At 43.4% G+C, this 18,651-nt stretch overlaps 2 protein-coding genes across 2 annotated transcripts in view; both read right to left on the bottom strand.

Annotated features, from left to right (window-relative positions):
- mapk12a (mitogen-activated protein kinase 12a) overlaps positions 1 to 6,918 on the bottom strand; it is a 31,043-nt gene extending 24,125 nt beyond the window's left edge. The window contains exon 1 of the mRNA XM_031822948.1: positions 6,632 to 6,918. Coding sequence (XP_031678808.1) covers positions 6,632 to 6,750 — 119 coding nt within the window. The 5' untranslated portion in view covers positions 6,751 to 6,918. The remainder of the gene's footprint in view (positions 1 to 6,631) is intronic.
- A 741-nt stretch (positions 6,919 to 7,659) lies between these two features.
- Positions 7,660 to 16,452, bottom strand: selenoo1 (selenoprotein O1). The gene is given in 14 exon segments (XM_020480048.2): positions 7,660 to 8,756; positions 8,758 to 8,925; positions 9,143 to 9,321; positions 9,553 to 9,727; positions 10,168 to 10,175; positions 14,164 to 14,370; positions 14,373 to 14,434; positions 14,548 to 14,653; positions 15,184 to 15,377; positions 15,507 to 15,606; positions 15,609 to 15,703; positions 15,908 to 16,172; positions 16,175 to 16,379; positions 16,381 to 16,452. Coding segments are annotated over 14 exon segments (1,893 nt in total). The 3' UTR covers positions 7,660 to 8,699.
- Between the last annotated feature and the right edge of the window lie 2,199 nt (positions 16,453 to 18,651).

The raw sequence follows: 18,651 nt of genomic DNA, 5'->3' as shown, positions 1-18,651 counted from the left end.
TATCAGAATTGCCTGTGTAAAAGTAACCTTTGGAACACTGAGTTGATCATGTGTTACAAATTGGCATTCACCCAGAATTAGTACTATCCGGGATCCTTGGGAAGTCCATACCCTACACTAAGAGACAATTTATGTTTGATCTGAAAATGTGGTCGGAGGCGCCTTATGGATTGTGTGACGCAATTGCGAATCCTCTGGAGACGTGCAAATGACAAATTGAGCTCCGTACCACATCGCTGGGCGCCTCTGAAATGTTGTAACAATGTGGAGGTTAAATGTATGTGTCATTAGGATTGTAAGAAAATCCATACGGAAATTGTTTGGAAAAGCCATGCGTGAAACATGAAATGTAAGCATTCAATTTGATCTGTAAACTTACAAACCTTATGTTATGACTATAAATTAACATTTACATATTACATTCTTATTTTAAGTCTCCCTTTACTTGGTTACATATATTTTTATACTTATGTGGCATCTGCAAAGGACGAACCGAACGTAGCTAATCGAAGTTAGCTAGTCAATCAAGCAACTCTAGCCCAGACGTTAGAGATGCTTTGCAGCTTCCGGTTTCATTTCCAAAATTAATGTATTGAGCTTGTTTTCGAACTGCATTAAATAACAACGTTATACCAGTAGATGGCGTAGTATATGCTTGGACCTTCGGCAAATGACTTGTCTGAGAATGAAAGACACAGAAGAGCCTTGTCTAGAATAACTGCCTGGGCAGCAAAATAGAAAATATTAATGTTGTAGGCTAGGCTTATTCTGTCATGCTGTTGTGTCTTATTTAATAGCCATATAATTGCACAATAAATTTTTTATAGCCGTGTGTGGCTACTGTGGTGATCATGTAACCTAATGAATCACACTTTTTCTAGTATTTGGGAGCACGGACTGTAGGCCTTATATTAGGCATTTTGACTGTTGTATTGTGAATTCCACTCTGTGTGTAGGCTTGTTATAGCCATTTGCATTGCACAACCCCATCACACAGAGGCTATAACCATATCAATAAATGAGACAAAACAAAATATTGATTAAGTGTTGGCTATAACCTGTCCTGAGCGAAATAACCAAGGGGCCCCAAATGGTCAAAACTATCCATGGCCTATTCTTATTGCCAGATCTGTTGTCCCGATCAGCCACTGCATGTGCTTCTTCAAGTATTTAGTTAAAAATCTATTAGGAGGCTATAATTAGAGGCCTGTGAGCTAAGGTCTCTTGTAAAGCGGAGCCCTGTAATAAAAACAGTTATAAAACACAAATAGAGTTCTAAAATGATTCTGCAAGACACCAGTACCCAAAATAATAGCCTGAATGGCAATGCCTCCAAGTTGATGGCCTATTTTGTATTTGGATATGCCTAAATTAAACATTTACTTGAAGTGATAACAAACAAATGGATAAGACTGTTCTATTCTCTTTGATTTAGTTCCTATTGCAACTCAGACAAATGACAGAATGGATGACATACTGAATGAAGGATGAATTAAATGTTCAAATATGTTGGAATGATGAGTGGCACGCATTACGCATGCTCTGCACTTTACTTGGCTAGTAGGCAAATTGACTCTATGGCTGCATGCCTCCAGAAGGGCATCTTCTGAGGCTGAGGGGTGCTTTTCCGAAGGTGAATGGTGCTGTGGTGCTGCATGGAGATCATAAGTTCTTCAACATTCTTCCAAGATGGCGCAGCAGTTCAGCAGTCTTTGTCTTCGTCTTGTCGTGTCCTGTGTATATATATTTTTATATTATTAACCTCAGTTTCAACATACACTCCTGCAACCCGCCTCACCCAATGTGGTATGGATCTGCTATTTTCTATACTTTAGAACCGGAACCCCCAACAGAAGCTAGCCAGCTAACTAGCCACTAGTCAGTTAGCCACTGCTAGCAGTCATCAGCTAACCTTAGTCTGTCCTGCCAGCCTGCATAGCACGTTTCAACCCAGAGCATACCAGACTGCTCTTTCTCCACATCTCCAGTTTCCTACCGCAAGCTCTGAACTTTTTCATCTGGATCATCGCAACTAGATAGCTGCTATCCGAGTGGCAACCCCCTGGCTAACGTCTCTGTCCCAAAGCAAGCACCAGTGAGCCTGGAACTAGCCTCGTGCTAGGCCCATCTCCCGGGTAACTTAACAGGTCCATCAGCCACTCCTTGGGCTATAATACATATTTTGCCAATTGGCCTGGACCCCTTTTACTGCCAACACGGAGCCCCACCGATTCCACCACGACTGGTCTACCGATGTAATCTGCCCGAGGGGTTTCAACCGGCTCCTCCGTCGCGACGTCCCCTGAAGACCCATCCGCTAGCCTGCTAGCTGTCTAGAGCATATCGGACTGTTAGCTGAAGAGGACCATCACCCAATTTCTTGGGCTACAATACCTAATTGTGCCAATTGGCCTGGACCCTTTTACTGCCTACACAGAGCCCTGCCAACGTAACCGTCCGAGGGGGCTACAACAGACTACTCCCATCGCGACGTCCCCCAAAGGCCCTTCTGCTAGCCCCGGCCTGCTAGCTGGCTGAATCGCCTTGTCTCCAGCTCGCCTAGCCTCCCACTGGTCCCTTTGATCACTTGGCTACGCATGCCTCTCACTAATGTCAATATGTCTTGTCCATTGCTGTTTTGGTTAGAGATAGTCTTATTTCACTGTATAGACACCATCCCTGCTCAATATGCCTTAACTAGCCCTTTTGTTTCACCTCCCACACATGCAGTGACCTCACCTGCTCTAAATGATGTCTCCAGAGACAAAACCTCTCTCATCGTCACTCAATGCCTAGGTTTACCTCCACTGTATTCACATCCTACCATACCCTTGTCTGCACATTATGCCCTGAATCTATTCTTCCGTGCCCAGAAACCTGTTCCTTTTCATCTCTGTTCCCAACGCACTAGACGACCAGCTCTTATAGCCTTTAGCCGTACCCTTACCCTACTCCTCCTCTGTTCCTCTGGTGATGTAGAGGTTAATCCAGGCCCTGCAGCGCGTAGCTCCACTCACATTCCCCAGGCACTCTCATTTGTTGACTTCTGTAACCGTAAAAGTCTTGGTTTCATGCATGTTAACATTAGAAGCCTCCTCCCTAAGTATGTTTTAGCACACTGACAACCCGGATGTCCTAGCCGTGTCTGAATCCTGGCATAGGAAGGCCACCAAAAATCCTGGAATTTCCATCCCTAACTATAACATTTTCCGACAAGATAGAACTGCCAAAGGGGGCGGAGTTGCAATCTACTGCAGAGACAGCCTGCAGAGTTCTGTCATACTATCCAGGTCTGTGCCCAAACAATTCAAGCTTCTACTTCTAAAAATCCACCTTCCCAGAAACAAGTCTCTCACCGTTGCTGCTTGTTATAGGCCACCTTCTGCCCCCAGCTGTGCCCTGGACACCATATGTGAATTGATTGGCCCCCCATCTATCTTCAGAGCTCGTACTGTTAGGTGATCTAAACTGGGACATGCTTAACACCCCGGCCGTCCTACAATCTAAGATAGAAACCCTCAATCTCACACAAAGTATCAATGAACCTACCAGGTACAAACCCAAATCTGTAAACACGGGCACCGTCATAGATATCATCCTGACCAACCTGCCCTCTAAATACACCTCTGCTGTCTTCAACCAGGATCTCAGTGATCACTGCCTCATTGACTGCGCCCGTAATGTGTCTGCGGTCAAACGACCACCCCTCATCACTGTCAAACGCTCGCTAAAACACTTCAGCTATCAGGCCTTTCTAATCGACCTGGCCTGGGTCTCCTGGAAGGATATTGACCTCATTCCGTCAGTAGAGGATGCCTGGTTAATCTTTAAAAGTGCTTTCCTCACCATAATAAACATGCCCCATTCAGAAAATGTTGAACCAGGAACAGATATAGCCCTTGGTTCACTCCAGACCTGACTGCCCTTGACCAGCACAAAAACGTGGCGTACTGCATTAGCATCGAAGAGCCACTGCGATATGCAACTTTTCAGGGAAGTCAGGAACCAATATACACAGGCAGTTAGGAAAGCAAAGGCTAGCTTTTTCAAACAGAAATTTGCATAATGTAGCACAAACTCCCAAAAGTTCTGGGACACTGTAAAGACCATGGAGAATTAGAGCACCTCCTCCAGCTGCCCACTGCACTGAGGCTAGGAAACACTGTCACCACCGATAAATCCAAGATAATTGAGCATTAAGCATTTTTCTATGGCTGGCCATGCTTTCCACCTGGCTACCCCTACCCTGGTCAACAGCCCTGCACCCCCCACAGCAACTTGCCCAAACCGCCCCCATGTCTCCTTCACCCAAATCCAGATAGCTGATGTTCTGAAAGAGTTGCAAAATCTGGACCCCTACAAATCAGCTCGGACAGACAATCTGGACCCTCTCTTTCTAAAATGATCTGCTGAAATTGTTGCAACCCTTATTACTAGCCTGTTCAATGGGTGCACCTCAACCATGCTCAAGGTCCTAAACGATATCATAACGCCATCGATAAAAGACAATGTGCAGCCGTATTCATCAACCTGGCCAAAGCTTTCGACTCTGTCAATCACCACATTCTTATTGGCAGACTCAACAGCCTTGATTTCTCAAATGACTGCCTCGCCTGGTTCACCAACTACTTCTCAGACAGAGTTCAGTGTGTCAAATCGGAGGGCCTGTTGTCCCTACCTCTAGCAGTCTCTATGGGGGTGCCACAGGGTTCAATTCTCGGGCTGACTCTTTTCTCTGTATACATCAATGATGTTGCTCTTGCTGCTGGTGATTCTCCGATCCACCTCTACGCCGACGACACTATTCTGTATACTTCTAGCCCTTCTTTGGACACTGTGTTAGCTAACCTCCAGACGAGATTCAATGCCATACAACTCTCCTTCCGTGGCCTCCAACTGCTCTTAAATGCAAGTAAAACAAAACGCATGCTCTTTAACAGATCGCTGCCCGCACATGCTCGCCCGTCAAGCATCCCTACTCTGGACTATAAACTCTCCTTCCAGACTCACATTAAGCATCTCCAATCCAAAATGAAATCTAGAATCGGTTTCCTATTTCGCAACAAAGCATCCTTCACTCATGCTGCCAAACATACCCTCGTAAAACGGACTATCCTACTGATCCTTGACTTCAGCGATGTCATTTATAAAATAGCCTCCAATACTCTACTGAGGAAATTGGATGCAGTATATCATAGTGCCATCTGTTTTGTCACCAAAGCCCCATATACTACCCACCACTGCGACATGTATGCTCTCGTTGGCTGGCCCTCACTTCATATTCGTAACCAAACCCACTGGCTTCAGGCCATCTATAAGTCTTTGCTAGGTAAAGCCCCTCAGCTCACTGGCCACCATAGGAGCACCCACCCATAGCATGCGCTCCAGCAGGTAAATTTCACTGGTCATCCCAAAAGCCTATTCCTCCTTTCTCAGTGTCGCAATGGCGGTAAGAGCCTATATACGGAGACTAAGACCACTGCAACAGTTATTGTAAAGTGTGGAAATAAGCTTATGTCAGACTTAGCCTACGTTTAACCTCTCTCTTGTTAATTTCAAAGTCCATATGTTCATGACCCGATTCATATAAATTGTGTCAAATGATTTAAAATTCATATTAACCCCTCCTACAAAACATGCTTTGGCAAGATGTTGAGAGAATAAATAAATATGAAAATATTTTATTAAAAACATTCGTTTCACGCATGGCTTTTCTTACGATCCTAACGATACTTAATGTTCAACCATTTGGCAGGCATCTCGCGCCATAGTGTTGCTCCGCAATTACATGATTGGTTGAGGTGAGGGCGGGAGTGTATAAACACAAACTCACCATCATGACAACCTTCTTCACAACAGCTCTGTGCTGCTCGGAGAATCGCAAGAAGTGTGAATGCCCTGACTTCTGCAGAGGCCATATCACCGTAAATGCATACGTCGGAATTACCATGCAGCGCATTTTACCCTTACAATTTTAAATATAAACTTCAATGGGGGTAACTAAGGGCGTCCCAAGGATCCCAAATTGCAAAAACCATTCAGCCAGCCAACACAACTCTGAATACGCCCACAGAGTTAATCATTGATAACAATGTAACGACCTCATGCTGTGAGCCACACAAAGGTATTGTGTCTACAGTACAACGGCAATGCGCAAATGATTTAAAGCACATCTGTTTCTCTTCGTTTTTGATTATGTACACTTTTGAAGTATGTAATAAGAATACACGCTTTATTTGGGCTGTATCATACAGATTGTCATTCTACAGACATACATTACATGTGTCGGTCTATTGCAAAGACCAGGGAGGCTAGTCAGAAATCCAAAGGCAGTGAAATTTCAAAATGGGTTGATATGATAGAAATTAAATGTGTCCCTTAAATAAGGAAGTGGCCCTCTTTTGTGTGAAACTCGAGAGAAGCTATAGCTTTTCTCTCGTTTTGTTCTACTGCGAAAAACGAAACATTCAGTAAATCAGGTGCGCTAGATTAGGGTTAGAGTGAAAAACAACAGGACTGTAGCTCTCCAGGAACAGTGTTGGAGAGCCCTGTACCAAGCTATGTCAAAGTGCAACAAAGCACGTAACGTTCGCCTGACATATCTTCCCACCCCAGTTGCCACGACACTTACCAGACTGTACCGTACGCCCCTGTCCCCACCTGTTTTAGATCCCTGTACCGCTCCGGTACCTCCCAGGTGGTTTTGTTCACGTCCTGGCGACAGTAGCCAGGTCTGGTCCGGCTCGACATCTTACTTGACCCGATCTAACAAATCTAGTACGTGTTCCAAGAAGTGATTCCCCAGTTTCGTTTACACACCCATTGTCCTACCTATGTGTTCTTGAAATCATTCTCGTCACCGAATGCGCAGCGCGTCGAACGCGCAGCTTGCGCAGCTATAAGATGCCGCCTGGGGTCAACCACAGCACAGCCACTCCCGAGTCTCATGAAGTGTAGTGTGACAAGACAGCCACTAACTAAAAAGGGACATGCATATGTAGACCCATGCTGGGTGCACAATACAAGTGCTGATTAGTGTTGTATGAGTTCTATTTCGATAAATAACTCTGCACCGTAGAATAGATTGTCAAGAAAGCACCCTAATCAATTCCTATTATTAGATCACCTGGAAGATGATCCAATGTTATACAACAAGGATCGAATACAAGTATGACTGTGTGTAAGATTAATTGTTACAGGCCTGCTTGTTGTTGCTACTCGTCCCTATGTGGCTTTCTGCCTTGGGCATGTTCAGATGTAGAGTACCTACTGTGTTCAGGGCTTGCTGGGACCTGTACACTAAGGAGGCACAGTACAGTACAGACATTCCTCCCACTGCTCTGAGGTTGGTTTGAGAGAATCGCAATGCTGTGTGTAGGCCAGTTAGTGCCTGAGGAAGACACAGATACACAATACCCTCGCACAAACATGGCGACAAAATTCTTAACACTGTCAAATCAAATGGCCTCCAGTCTATTTTCAGAATATTTCATGGTAGGTTTGGTGGGCTCTAGTATTTACTGTTTAACATGAGCAACATTAATCCTTCAGATGAAAGGTTACTGAAACCAGGCATGAAGAGACAGGCTGGAATGTAATGTCAATGAAGGCTATAATGTTGTGCATGTTTAGGCCTTCGCATTGGTGTGCACACAAAAAAACAGCCAACATATTTTTGTATAAGTTTACCAACTACAGTTTGCATATAGAGGAAGCTCTCAGAAGATAATACATTTCATATGTACATTAATAATCAATAAATAAAAACACCACAGGTTATAATTTAGGATAGTCTATTCTATTATAAGCAATATTTTGCTGATCAATATGAACAGAATTATTGCCCATCCGTCACCTGACACAGGTCCCTCTATTCCTCATGGTATGACATGTTTTGAAGGGGGTAATGACAAAGACATATGGTGGTGGTCACAGTGGTTGAAACGTTAATTTATGAGTTTGATTCATATGTACCTCAGAGAATTTACCTGGAGCCCAAGAGAAGCCATTTGAGTAGTGCATATTGTTTTCCAATACAAAAATTGCCATAAGTAAAATCTTCCAACTTACAAAAATAGAATATTGAACAGTCCATTACATTGAAGTTACAAATAGCTCAACTTTGGGCCACAATATTAACGTTTCAAAGAAATTCAAGTTACCAAGGAAAACCCTATAAAAGCCATTTCTTCAGCATGACGACATAATTTCCATATCAATTCATAAAAAACAATTTATCCCAAGAAATTAAACAAAACCATTGCTCATGATTTCTTTGGCAAATATTTAGTTGACAATGGCAGTTTTGAAGCTTTCTGGAAAATGTATGCAATACATAGAATGTTATAATGACCTACACGATGCAATGTGGTGTAGTAGTATTTGTGCAATGAAGCACCAAATGGTCAGTGTTACAATTGCTATGACATTTACAACGTTGACATATGTTATGTTATACTTGTGTATGAAGTCCTTTGTGGCTCAATTAGTAACATTATGTGACTCATTCTGTAAAATTCAGATGATATGTAAATCATGTACATTCCCTTTCACACACATTATTATTATCTTACCTCATTAAAATGTACCTTCCGTGTCATTACCCACCCAAGTAAAGAGCGTATGAGGAGAGAGGTATAGGTAAACAAAGGAAGAAAAGACAGTGACAGTCTCTATTGTACATATGGGTGGGTAGACTGTCAGGGAAGGGTGATCAGAAGGGAAGATCAGGTGACACAGATTTCATTGGCCCAAACTTGGGGGCTTGCTGTCATAGGGAACACGCATTTGGGATGCTGCCGCTCCTGCCACCTGCTGCTCCATCTCTCCCTGCTCCTCCACCACCCCTTGGTCCAGCCAGCTTGGTTGCTCCAGACCCGGCTGGGTAGAGAAAGTATTTTCCAGAACCTTCAAGAGCCGCTGGACCTATGGCACAGAGAGATGGGAGAAAGATCAAACTATGAGATGGAAATCCAGAGAAGCAAGTTAAGGGAAAGAGAGCATGTTTTTTTCATTGTGAGAATGCTTCTGTAATGGTGACATCATTGCTTGGAATAACACAAATGAAAGTCAAGAGGGAAGCGGTATTGAAAGTTTGGTCCCTATTACAGAATAATGAAGAAAACATGGATCAGCGCCTGACCTCAGAGAAGTCTCCGTTCTCGGCGGCCTCTATTGTATTCTGGGCGATGTAGTTCCTGAGGACGTATTGTGGGTTGGTGCCATTCATCACTTTCACCCTCTCCTCCTGCAGTGCCTGGACGGCCCTTTGGCCCTCAACTTCCTCAGCCAGACTCTTGCTGCACCAGTCACAACACAGAGCTGGATGACTCAGACAAAAATATATCTATGACTAAAAACACCTCTAGTGCAAACTCTAGACCAAACCTGCTCTTTTCCATGCCTTTAATTACTCATGCTATATTTCTAGAGCAGGTGAGTGCTAGGGATATACACACTGGTGGTGGAGGGGTGAGTAAGTCACCTAGTGTCAATCACTGAGTATGAGAAAGAGGTAAGTATGTAACTAAGACTACATTACTTATTTCTGACCTGTAGGAGGTGACCCAGTTCTCTCTGTGCTTGGCCTCGACCTCCAGCAGCTCCTTTGGGCCACACCCAGCTTCATGGTCACCATCCTCCGTTCCGAGACCATCTGGAACAGGGACGGGTTGCTCTGGGCCAAATTCAGTACCATGGTCAACTCACTGAACGGCGAGTGGTGTCTCTTAATGCAAAAAGTCAATAAAATTTGATTGCAAAACATTTTCTTTTAGAAGGGAGAAGCAGAGAGGAAGGAAAAATATTTTTAAAAGAGGCAGAGAGTAAAGAGATACAATGTATTTGGAATTTTTTTTGCAAAATTATAAAAAAAATACAAAACAGAAATACCGTATTTACATAAGTACTCAGAGCCTTTGCTATGAGACAAAAAATTGAGCTTGTGTGCATCCTGTTTCCATTGATCATCCTTGAGGTGATTCTACAACTTGATTTGAGTCCACCTGTGGTAAATTCAATTGATTGGACATGATTTGGAAAGGCACACGCCTATTAATATAAGGTCCAACAGTTGACAGCGCATGTCAGAGCAAAAACCAAGCCATGAGTGTTTGTGGTACCAAACTTGGCTTAACTCTAACCATTAGGCTACCTGCTGACCATTACCTCGATTTCTACAGAAATTGGTCAAAACAGTGTGCTTAAACTAATAACACACAAATTGTATTTTTCTTGTCTATTTTGAATACATAATTGAAACATTCCCAGTGTAGGTTGGGAAACGTACACGAACCCCTAGGCTAATGACTTCTCCAAAAGCTAATTGGAGTCAGGGGTCAGCTAACCTGGAGTCCAATCAATGAGACGAGATTGGAGATGTCGGTTAGAGCTGCCCTGCAATATAAAAAAAACACAATGTGAGTTTGCTATTCACATGAAGCATTGCCTGATGAGAACTATGCCTCAAACAAAAGATATCTCAGAAGACCTAAGATTAAGAATTGTTGACTTGCATAAAGCTGGAAAGGGTTACAAAAGTATCTCTAAAAGCCTTGATGTTATTCAGTCCACAGTAAGACAAATTGTCTATAAATTGAGAAAGTTCAGCATTGTTGCTACTCTCCCTAGCAGTGTCCGTCATGCAAAGATAACTGCAAGAGCACAGCGCAGAATGCTCAATGAGGTTAAGAAGAATCCTAGTGTCAGCTAAAGACTTACAGAAATATCTGGAACATGCTAACATCTCTGTTGACAAGTCTACGATATGCAAAACACTAAACAAGAATGTTGTTCATGGGAGGACACCACAGAAGAAGCCACTGCTGTCCAAAAAACCATTGCTGCACGTCTGAAGTTCGCAAAAGAGCACCTGGATGTTCCACAGCGATACTGTCAAAATATTCGGTGGAAGGATTAAGGTTGAGTTGTTAGGAAGGCACACACAACACTATGTGTGGAGAAGAAAAAGGCACAGCACACCAACATCAAAACCTCATCCCAACTGTAAAGTACTGTGGAGGGAGCATCATGGCAACTCACTGCTTTCCTGAAGACAAACAATAGACCCTAGACCTTAGTGCTGCTTTTGATACCGTCGATCACCACATTCTTTTGGAGAGATTGGAAACCCAAATTGGTTTACACGGACAAGTTCTGGCCTGGTTTAGATCTTATCTGTCGGAAAGATATCAGTTTGTCTCTGTGGATGGTTTGTTCTCTGACAAATCAACTGTAAATTTCGGTGTTCCTCAAGGTTCCGTTTTAGGACCACTATTGTTTTCACTATATATTTTACCTCTTGGGGAGATCATTCGAAAACATAATGTTAACTTTCACTGCTATGCAGATGACACATAGCTGTACATTTCGAAGAAACATGGTGAAGCCCCAAAATTGCCCTCGCTGGAAGCCTGTGTTTCAGACATAAGGAAGTGGATGGCTGCAAACGTTCTACTTTTAAACTCGGACAAAACAGAGATGCTTGTTCTAGGTTCCAAGAAACAAAGAGATCTTCTGTTAAATCTGACAATTAATCTTGATGGTTGTACAGTCGTCTCAAATAAAACTGAAGGACCTCGGCGTTACTCTGGACCCTGATCTCTCTTTTGACAATCATATCAAGACTGTTTCAAAGACACCTTATTTCCATCTACGTAACATTGCAAAAACCAGACATTTTCTTTTGAAAAATGTATCCATGCTTTTGTCACTTCTAGGTTAGACAACTGCAATGCTCTACTTTCCGACAACCCGGATAAAGCACAAAAACTTCAGTTAGTGCTAAATACGTCTGCTAGAATCCTGACTAGAACCAAAAAATGTGATCATATTACTCCAGTGCTAGCCTACCTACACTGGCTTCCTGTTAAGGCAAGGGCTGATTTCAAGGTTTTACTGCTAACCTACAAAGCATTACATGGGCTTGCTCCTACCGATCTTTCCGATTTGGTCCTGCCGTACATACTTCCACGTACGCTACGGTCACAAGACGCAGAATTTCCCTAGAATTTATATGCAAACAGCTGGAGGCAGGGCTTCTCCTATAAAGCTCAATTTTTATGGAATGGTCTGCCTACCCATGTGAGAGACGCAGACTCGGTCTCAACCTTTAAGTCTTTATTGAAGACTCATCTCTTCAGTAGGTCCTATGATTGATTGCAGTCTGGCCCAGGAGTGTGAAGGTGAACAGAAAGGAACTAGAGCAACGAACCGCCCTTGCTGTCTCTGCCTGGCCGGTTCCCCTCTTTCCACTGGGATTCTCTGCCTCTAACCCTATTACAGGGGCTGAGTCACTGGCTTACTGGTGCTCTTCCATGCCGTCCCTAGGAGGGGTGTGTCACTTGAGTGGGTTGAGTCACTGACGTGGTCTTTTTGTCTGGGTTGGCGCCCCCCCCTTGAGTTGTGCCGTGGCGGAGATCTTTGTGGGCTATACTCGGCCTTGTCTCAGCCTTGCCAACCCCTCTTTTTATGCTACCACTACTCTCTGTTCATCATATATGCATAGTCACTTTAACCATACCCACATGTGCATACTACCTCAATAAGCCTGACTAACCGGTGTCTGTATATAGCCTTCCTACTGTTATTTTCAAATGTCTTTTTAATGTTGTTTTATTTCTTTACTTACCTACACATACACTTTTTTATTCCTCAGCACTATTGGTTAGAGCCTGTAAGTAAGCATTTCACTGTAAGGTCTACACCTGTTGTATTCGGCGCATGTGACAAATGAACTTTGATTTGAGTTGGTGGTTGAAGATATCCCTCTAGTGGTGTGGGGGTTGTGCTTTGGCAAAGTGGGTGGGGTTATATCCTGCCTGTTTGGGCCTGTCTGGGGGTATCATCGGATGGGGCCACATTGTCTCCTGACCCCTCCTGTCTCAGCCTCCAGTAGTTATGCTGCAGTAGTTTGTGTGTCGGGGGGCTAGGGTCAGTTTGTTATATCTGGAGTATTTCTCCTGTCTTATCCGGTGTCCTGTGTGAATTTAAGTTCTCTCTCTCTCTCTGAGGACCTGAGCCCTAGGACCATGCCTCAGGACTACCTGGCATGATGACTCCTTGCTGTCCCCAGTCCACCTGGCCGTGCTGCTGCTCCAGTTTCAACTGTTCTGCCTGCGGCTATGGAACCCTGATCTGTTCACCGGACGTGCTACCTGTCCCAGACCTGTGTTTTCAACTCTCTGGAGACAGCAGGAGCAGTAGAGACACTCTCAATGATCAGCTATGAAAGCCAACTGACATTTACTCCTGAGGTGCTGACCTGTTGCACCCTCGACAACTACTGTGATTATTTTTATTTGACCATGCTGGTCATTTATGAACATTTGAACATCTTGGCTATGTTCTGTTATAATCTCCACCCGGCACAGCCAGAAGAGGACTGGCCACCCCTCATAGCCTGGTTCCTCTAGGTTTCTTCCTAGGTTCTGGCCTTTCTAGGGAATTTTTCCTAGCCACCATGCTTATACACCTGCATTGCTTGCTGTTTGGGGTTTTAGGCTGGGTTTCTGTACAGCACTTTGAGATATCAGCTGATGTAAGAAGGGCTATATAAATCAATTTGAACCCGATTGAGATGCTGTGGCATGACCTCGAGAGTGGTTCACACCAGACATCCAAAGAATATTGCTGAACTGAAACAGTTTGTAAAGAGAAATGGTCCAAAATTCCACCCGACCGTTGTGCAGGTCTGATCCGCAACTACAGAAGACATTGAGGTTATTGCTGCCAAAGGAGAGTCAACCAGTTATTAAATCCAAGGGTTCACATACTTTTCCCATGCTGCACTGTGAATGTTTACACCGTGTGTTCAATAAAGACATGGAAACATATAATTGTTTGTGTTATTAGTTTAAGCAGACTGTGTTTGTCTATTGTTGTGACTTAGAAGTTCAGATCAAATTTTATGACCAATTTCTGCAGAAACCCAGGTAATTCCAAAGGGTTCACATACTTTTTCTTGCCACTGTAGATACTGTATTCTGTCCTATATTTATATATTCATTCCTTTACTTTAGATTTGTATTTTGTTATGAAATTGTTAGATATTACTGCACTATTGGAGCCAGAAACACAAGCATTTTGCTACACCCGCAACAACATCTGCTAAACACCCGTATGTGACAAATTTGATTTGAGTATGTAGTGAGTCTCTCTCCCTACCTGTGTTGTGCATGGTCTGCAGGAGCTCAGTGATCAACATCTCATCCTCTGGCTCTTCCTTCCTCAGCAGGCCCAGCTTCCTCCTCATGTTTCCCAGGTAGAAGGTGTTGTAGAGGGGCAGGTACTCATCCAGGACAGCCTCTGCCCGGCCTGGGGGCATCTCTGGGTCCAAGGCCTCGGCCAGAGGAGCCAGGTTCCAGCAGCATGCTGGGCCTGATAAGTGTAGCAGCCTGAGTTGTCTGAGGCATTGCAGATGAAGTCAGGATCAAACCTGCAGACAAGCGAGAGGAGGAAAGAGACAGCGTAAAGCCAGATCCTTGTTGAAATAATGTGGATCTAAGATGATATTGTAGACAGTATGTCAGGTACTGTAAATTACTGTACCTGTCCATGAAGCCGTAGTCTAGTGTGAGCCCCAGGATGCTCATGTTGTCTGTGTTGAGGACTCCATGGCAGAAGCCCACACACTGCCACTGGGCCACCAGTACGCAGCATTACCTACCACCAAAACATAGACGCACACAGAGATGGGTCAGACTGGATGAGAAGAGTTGATTTGGGTCTACTGATTTCAGTCATATCATGCGTAGGCGCTGGGTTAGGCAAAAATATTTGGGGATCGTATGCTGTGCTTTTGATCATCTTCATGAGGGATGTGAATGTGCATAACAATGCATAGTTAATCGCTAAACAATAGCATCTTACATGTTATTACTTTGTTAATACCATTTAGCATTAAAGAAGATAATGAATTAATAGCAGTGTGTGTGCGCTAAGGAAGTCACACTCTCACTGTATTAAGACGTCCTGTCACAGCAGGGATGAACAGGATAAGAGGATAGATAGCAGTGTCCTTGGCTCCACAACAAAAAGGTAAAGGATAGAGAGAGCTCCAATGTAGGCCTAGAGTCTGCTTTGATACAAAGTAGTTTCACTGTCAAAAAGGATAGCCATATTCCTTCAAAAATCATATCAGAGCATTATTGTACTCCGTATGAATGATTGATGCTTCACTGAATCTAGTGTCCATGATTACCTCTCTGAAGAATGACACATTCCTCTCCACTCTGTCTGTGTGGTTCTGCTGGATCTCTGGGTAGAAGCTCTATATGACATAATCCATCATCTGACCTCTGATCTCATCGTGGCCGTAGCTGGGGCCCTGCCAGCTTGTGTTCTCATCAGCCACCTTAAAGATCTCAAAGGACCCGAACCTGCACACAATGATCAGAGTGACACATTTCCATATTGTTCATGTAATTTTGTCAAAACTGGGAATCTCTCTACCAACACTTTGTTTTTAAACCTAATGCAGTGGCCAAGGGATGGGATGTATTGGTAACCTGATAAAGGTGGGTGCGATGCGGAGGGCAACAGAGCACCTCTCTTTAGTGGGGTACCTTCTGTAGTACACGTCTCGTACCACATTGCTGTCACCAGTGACCCTGCCCTGGTAGTGGGCACCCCCAGAGCGAACACCGCCTCACTGCACAGAAACTCTCTGATGCTGGAGTGCTGCGCCTTATGGCCGTCAGCTTATCTGGGAATGAGATAATTAATTATACAAATGTGTATTCATAATTCCATAGACTGTGCTTCCAGAATGTGCACTGCATATGAAAAAACAAACAATATATAGGCCAAAAGACACAACACTAGCCAAAAACTGAGAAAACAGATTTCATTAGGTAAATAGTAAACAAAAAATCTGTCTAGTTATGCAATACTGTGTAATCTTCCCGACCAGGAGTAGGGAGTCAGACCAGCTCCCTTGACCTGAATTTCCCACCGGACACAGGGGTTCTCCCGGAGCATCACTGGCCTCCAGTCAGCTGGAGCTTTAACTTCACCCAGATAGCAGGCTGCCCTGTCCCTCAGCTGTCCGGCGAACGAGCCGAACTGGTGACCGCAGTAGCAGTGCGCGGCAGGCTCGGACCCTGGCATTACTTTGGAGCCGCTCAGTTACTCTGGACCAAGCGGGCCGTTCAGAACCTTCGCGGCGTTCATTAGACTGCCACGAACCGATGCTTTACCACTGGCTTCGGCTTTACTCGGGAGAAACAGGCTCCTATCAGCCTTCGCGGACCAGGCTCTTCTGATGTATCCAACAGAAGTTTCTTGAGTGCGACATTGTCAAACTCGAGGCGCTCGAGCGATGAACGACTGACCGCCAGACCCATGCCGTCCATCCTGACAGTGGATAAGTATAACAACGAAGACAATACCAGAACGAAGAAAACTACACGGTGTCAGACGAAGTTTACAAGCAGCCATCAAACTAAAGGCCATATCTGTTTGTTGAAAGTCACCAGAGACGTCATTCACCATTTCATATCAAGACACGTCGCTGTCCGAGTCAGTTGTGGCAACACTGCACTACGGATATTGGTCTGAAATATTGTGCTACTCCAGTATTGGTCCTACGGGAAACTAAGACGGAACTACATTGGTCATGGCACCCAAGGATGGCAGCAAAGAAATATAATACAAAAATAGATGGAATGCTTTTTATTTATATACATTTTTATTTAAAAGTTGTATAGTTCAATACAGAATGTAGGCTTCAATATTTGGCTTGTTTACAATGATAGAGTGAGGATAGGAATACAGATTGTCATTCATACACACCATTTTCTCTTGTCAACATACAAACACAAAACAAACTACACCAATACTGACAGAATGGTGCAGGTGATGTAGGACAGCTGCATGCCCCTATTCCACCTTACACATCTGAAACTACAGTAGGTTGGGAAACATATCAAGTTATCGTTGTAAATGACCCAACTACTTTCTGACAGTGGTTTCCTTATTGGCTCAGAGTAAACTCAAACTGTAGTCCTAAATACACCCGCTGAGATGATCAATTGAGCTACAGCGGTAGGCAAATTTTCCAATATATTTTCATTACAAATTCTAAATACATTTTATGGAGCAATGACAGATATGTAAATGCAACATGGCATTATCTCCCAAAAGTACATCTATCAGATAAACATTTCATTTTGAGGGAAACAGAATCTACAACTATTTATCTGAGGGTGTCACCCAACCTGGTCCTATCCAGCAGACCCAGACATACAGTATGAACAGACTGAGCTAGGGAGACACAAAACAATAAGAGGACAGTGAGAAATTAACAAGCCACAGCTGCAGCAGATGCAGGCAATCTACAGGTCCAAGGCAGAATAAGGCGATAGCAGAATAAGGCGTTAACTCCAACCAACCCTTCCCAGCTCCCATCGAAAATCATCCCCAACATTCCCCATTCATTCCTAGGGATTAGGGAACAATCTGGCAATCGGCTGTACTAAATGCATGTCGTAGAAGCATGTAGTCTGAAATGTCAGATGTTCCCGTACAAAGATAGAGTTCATTGATGGCTTGTCGTACAAAGTGCATATTTTCTGATCATGTCCAGTATCTACCACAATCACGCAGAAAGTGGCAGTTTGTTTTACAACATACATGTTGAAGGTGCCTCATTGCAAGTACAGTCAAATATACAAAATGCCCCCATTTAAAATACATTGCTTGCTTTGACGCAATTTTACTCCACCCTCCTCTGCATATTTATTGTTTTTTATTTTATTTAAATCCCACATTAGCCCTCTGTTAAATTAAGTGTTATAAGTGTGGTGGTAATGTTATTTTACCCTTCCAACTCCAACCCATACAAAACAGACAACTACTACAAATATGCAATTCAAAATACCAGTACATATTTGAGATAGGCATTGCCTTATACAGTACAGGTATTTATAACACACGTCGAAGCATTAGGTTGTACCGTCTATCAATCAGTATGGTTGGTTGTGTAACAACAACCAGCACAGATCAGTTTGCCTTGAGAAACAGTATATTGTGTGACCAGGAGAAGTAGTCACTATAACACCAGACATAGCCTAGTCCCTGGGCTGACTTTCCTCATGAGCGATGGAGGAACTTAGGTGTCCATGTTGGGATAACGCAACTACAATTTGTTACTAAAACCTTCTGTTTCTTGGCTGGGGAGAGAACTTTCCCCAAAACCCCCACTGTGGTGGTAAACTACAGTGTAGTCAGTTACATACATTATTTGGTAATATTTGTACTTTTTTACTTTAAAAATTGAGTTAATTTGTTAAATTCCTTACTAGCCATGAGTGGGAATCTGTACCCAAAAATATAATAAAGTGCTAGATTTAAACATGGTCATTGTTAAAGCCTAGATGGTCCCATGGAGGTCCTGGATCCAGGATTAAAGAGGCTGTACGAGAATGAAAAGTCATTAGTGGGGTGGTAGCTCTATGCTTCAACTATTGGTGTCCATTACAGCGCATTCAGAAAGAGTTCAGACCCTTTGACCTTTTCCACATTTTGTTACGTTACAGCCTTATTCGAAAATTAATTAAATTTAAAAAATGTCCTCAATCTACACACAATACCCCATAATGACAAAGCAAAAACAAGTTTAGACATTTTTGCAAATGTATTAAAATTGTAAAA

The sequence above is a fragment of the Oncorhynchus kisutch genome, linkage group LG4 (assembly GCF_002021735.2).
Source record: "Oncorhynchus kisutch isolate 150728-3 linkage group LG4, Okis_V2, whole genome shotgun sequence".
Classification (NCBI taxonomy): Eukaryota; Metazoa; Chordata; class Actinopteri; order Salmoniformes; family Salmonidae; genus Oncorhynchus; species Oncorhynchus kisutch.
This window is presented reverse-complemented; position numbering and strand designations above follow the sequence as displayed.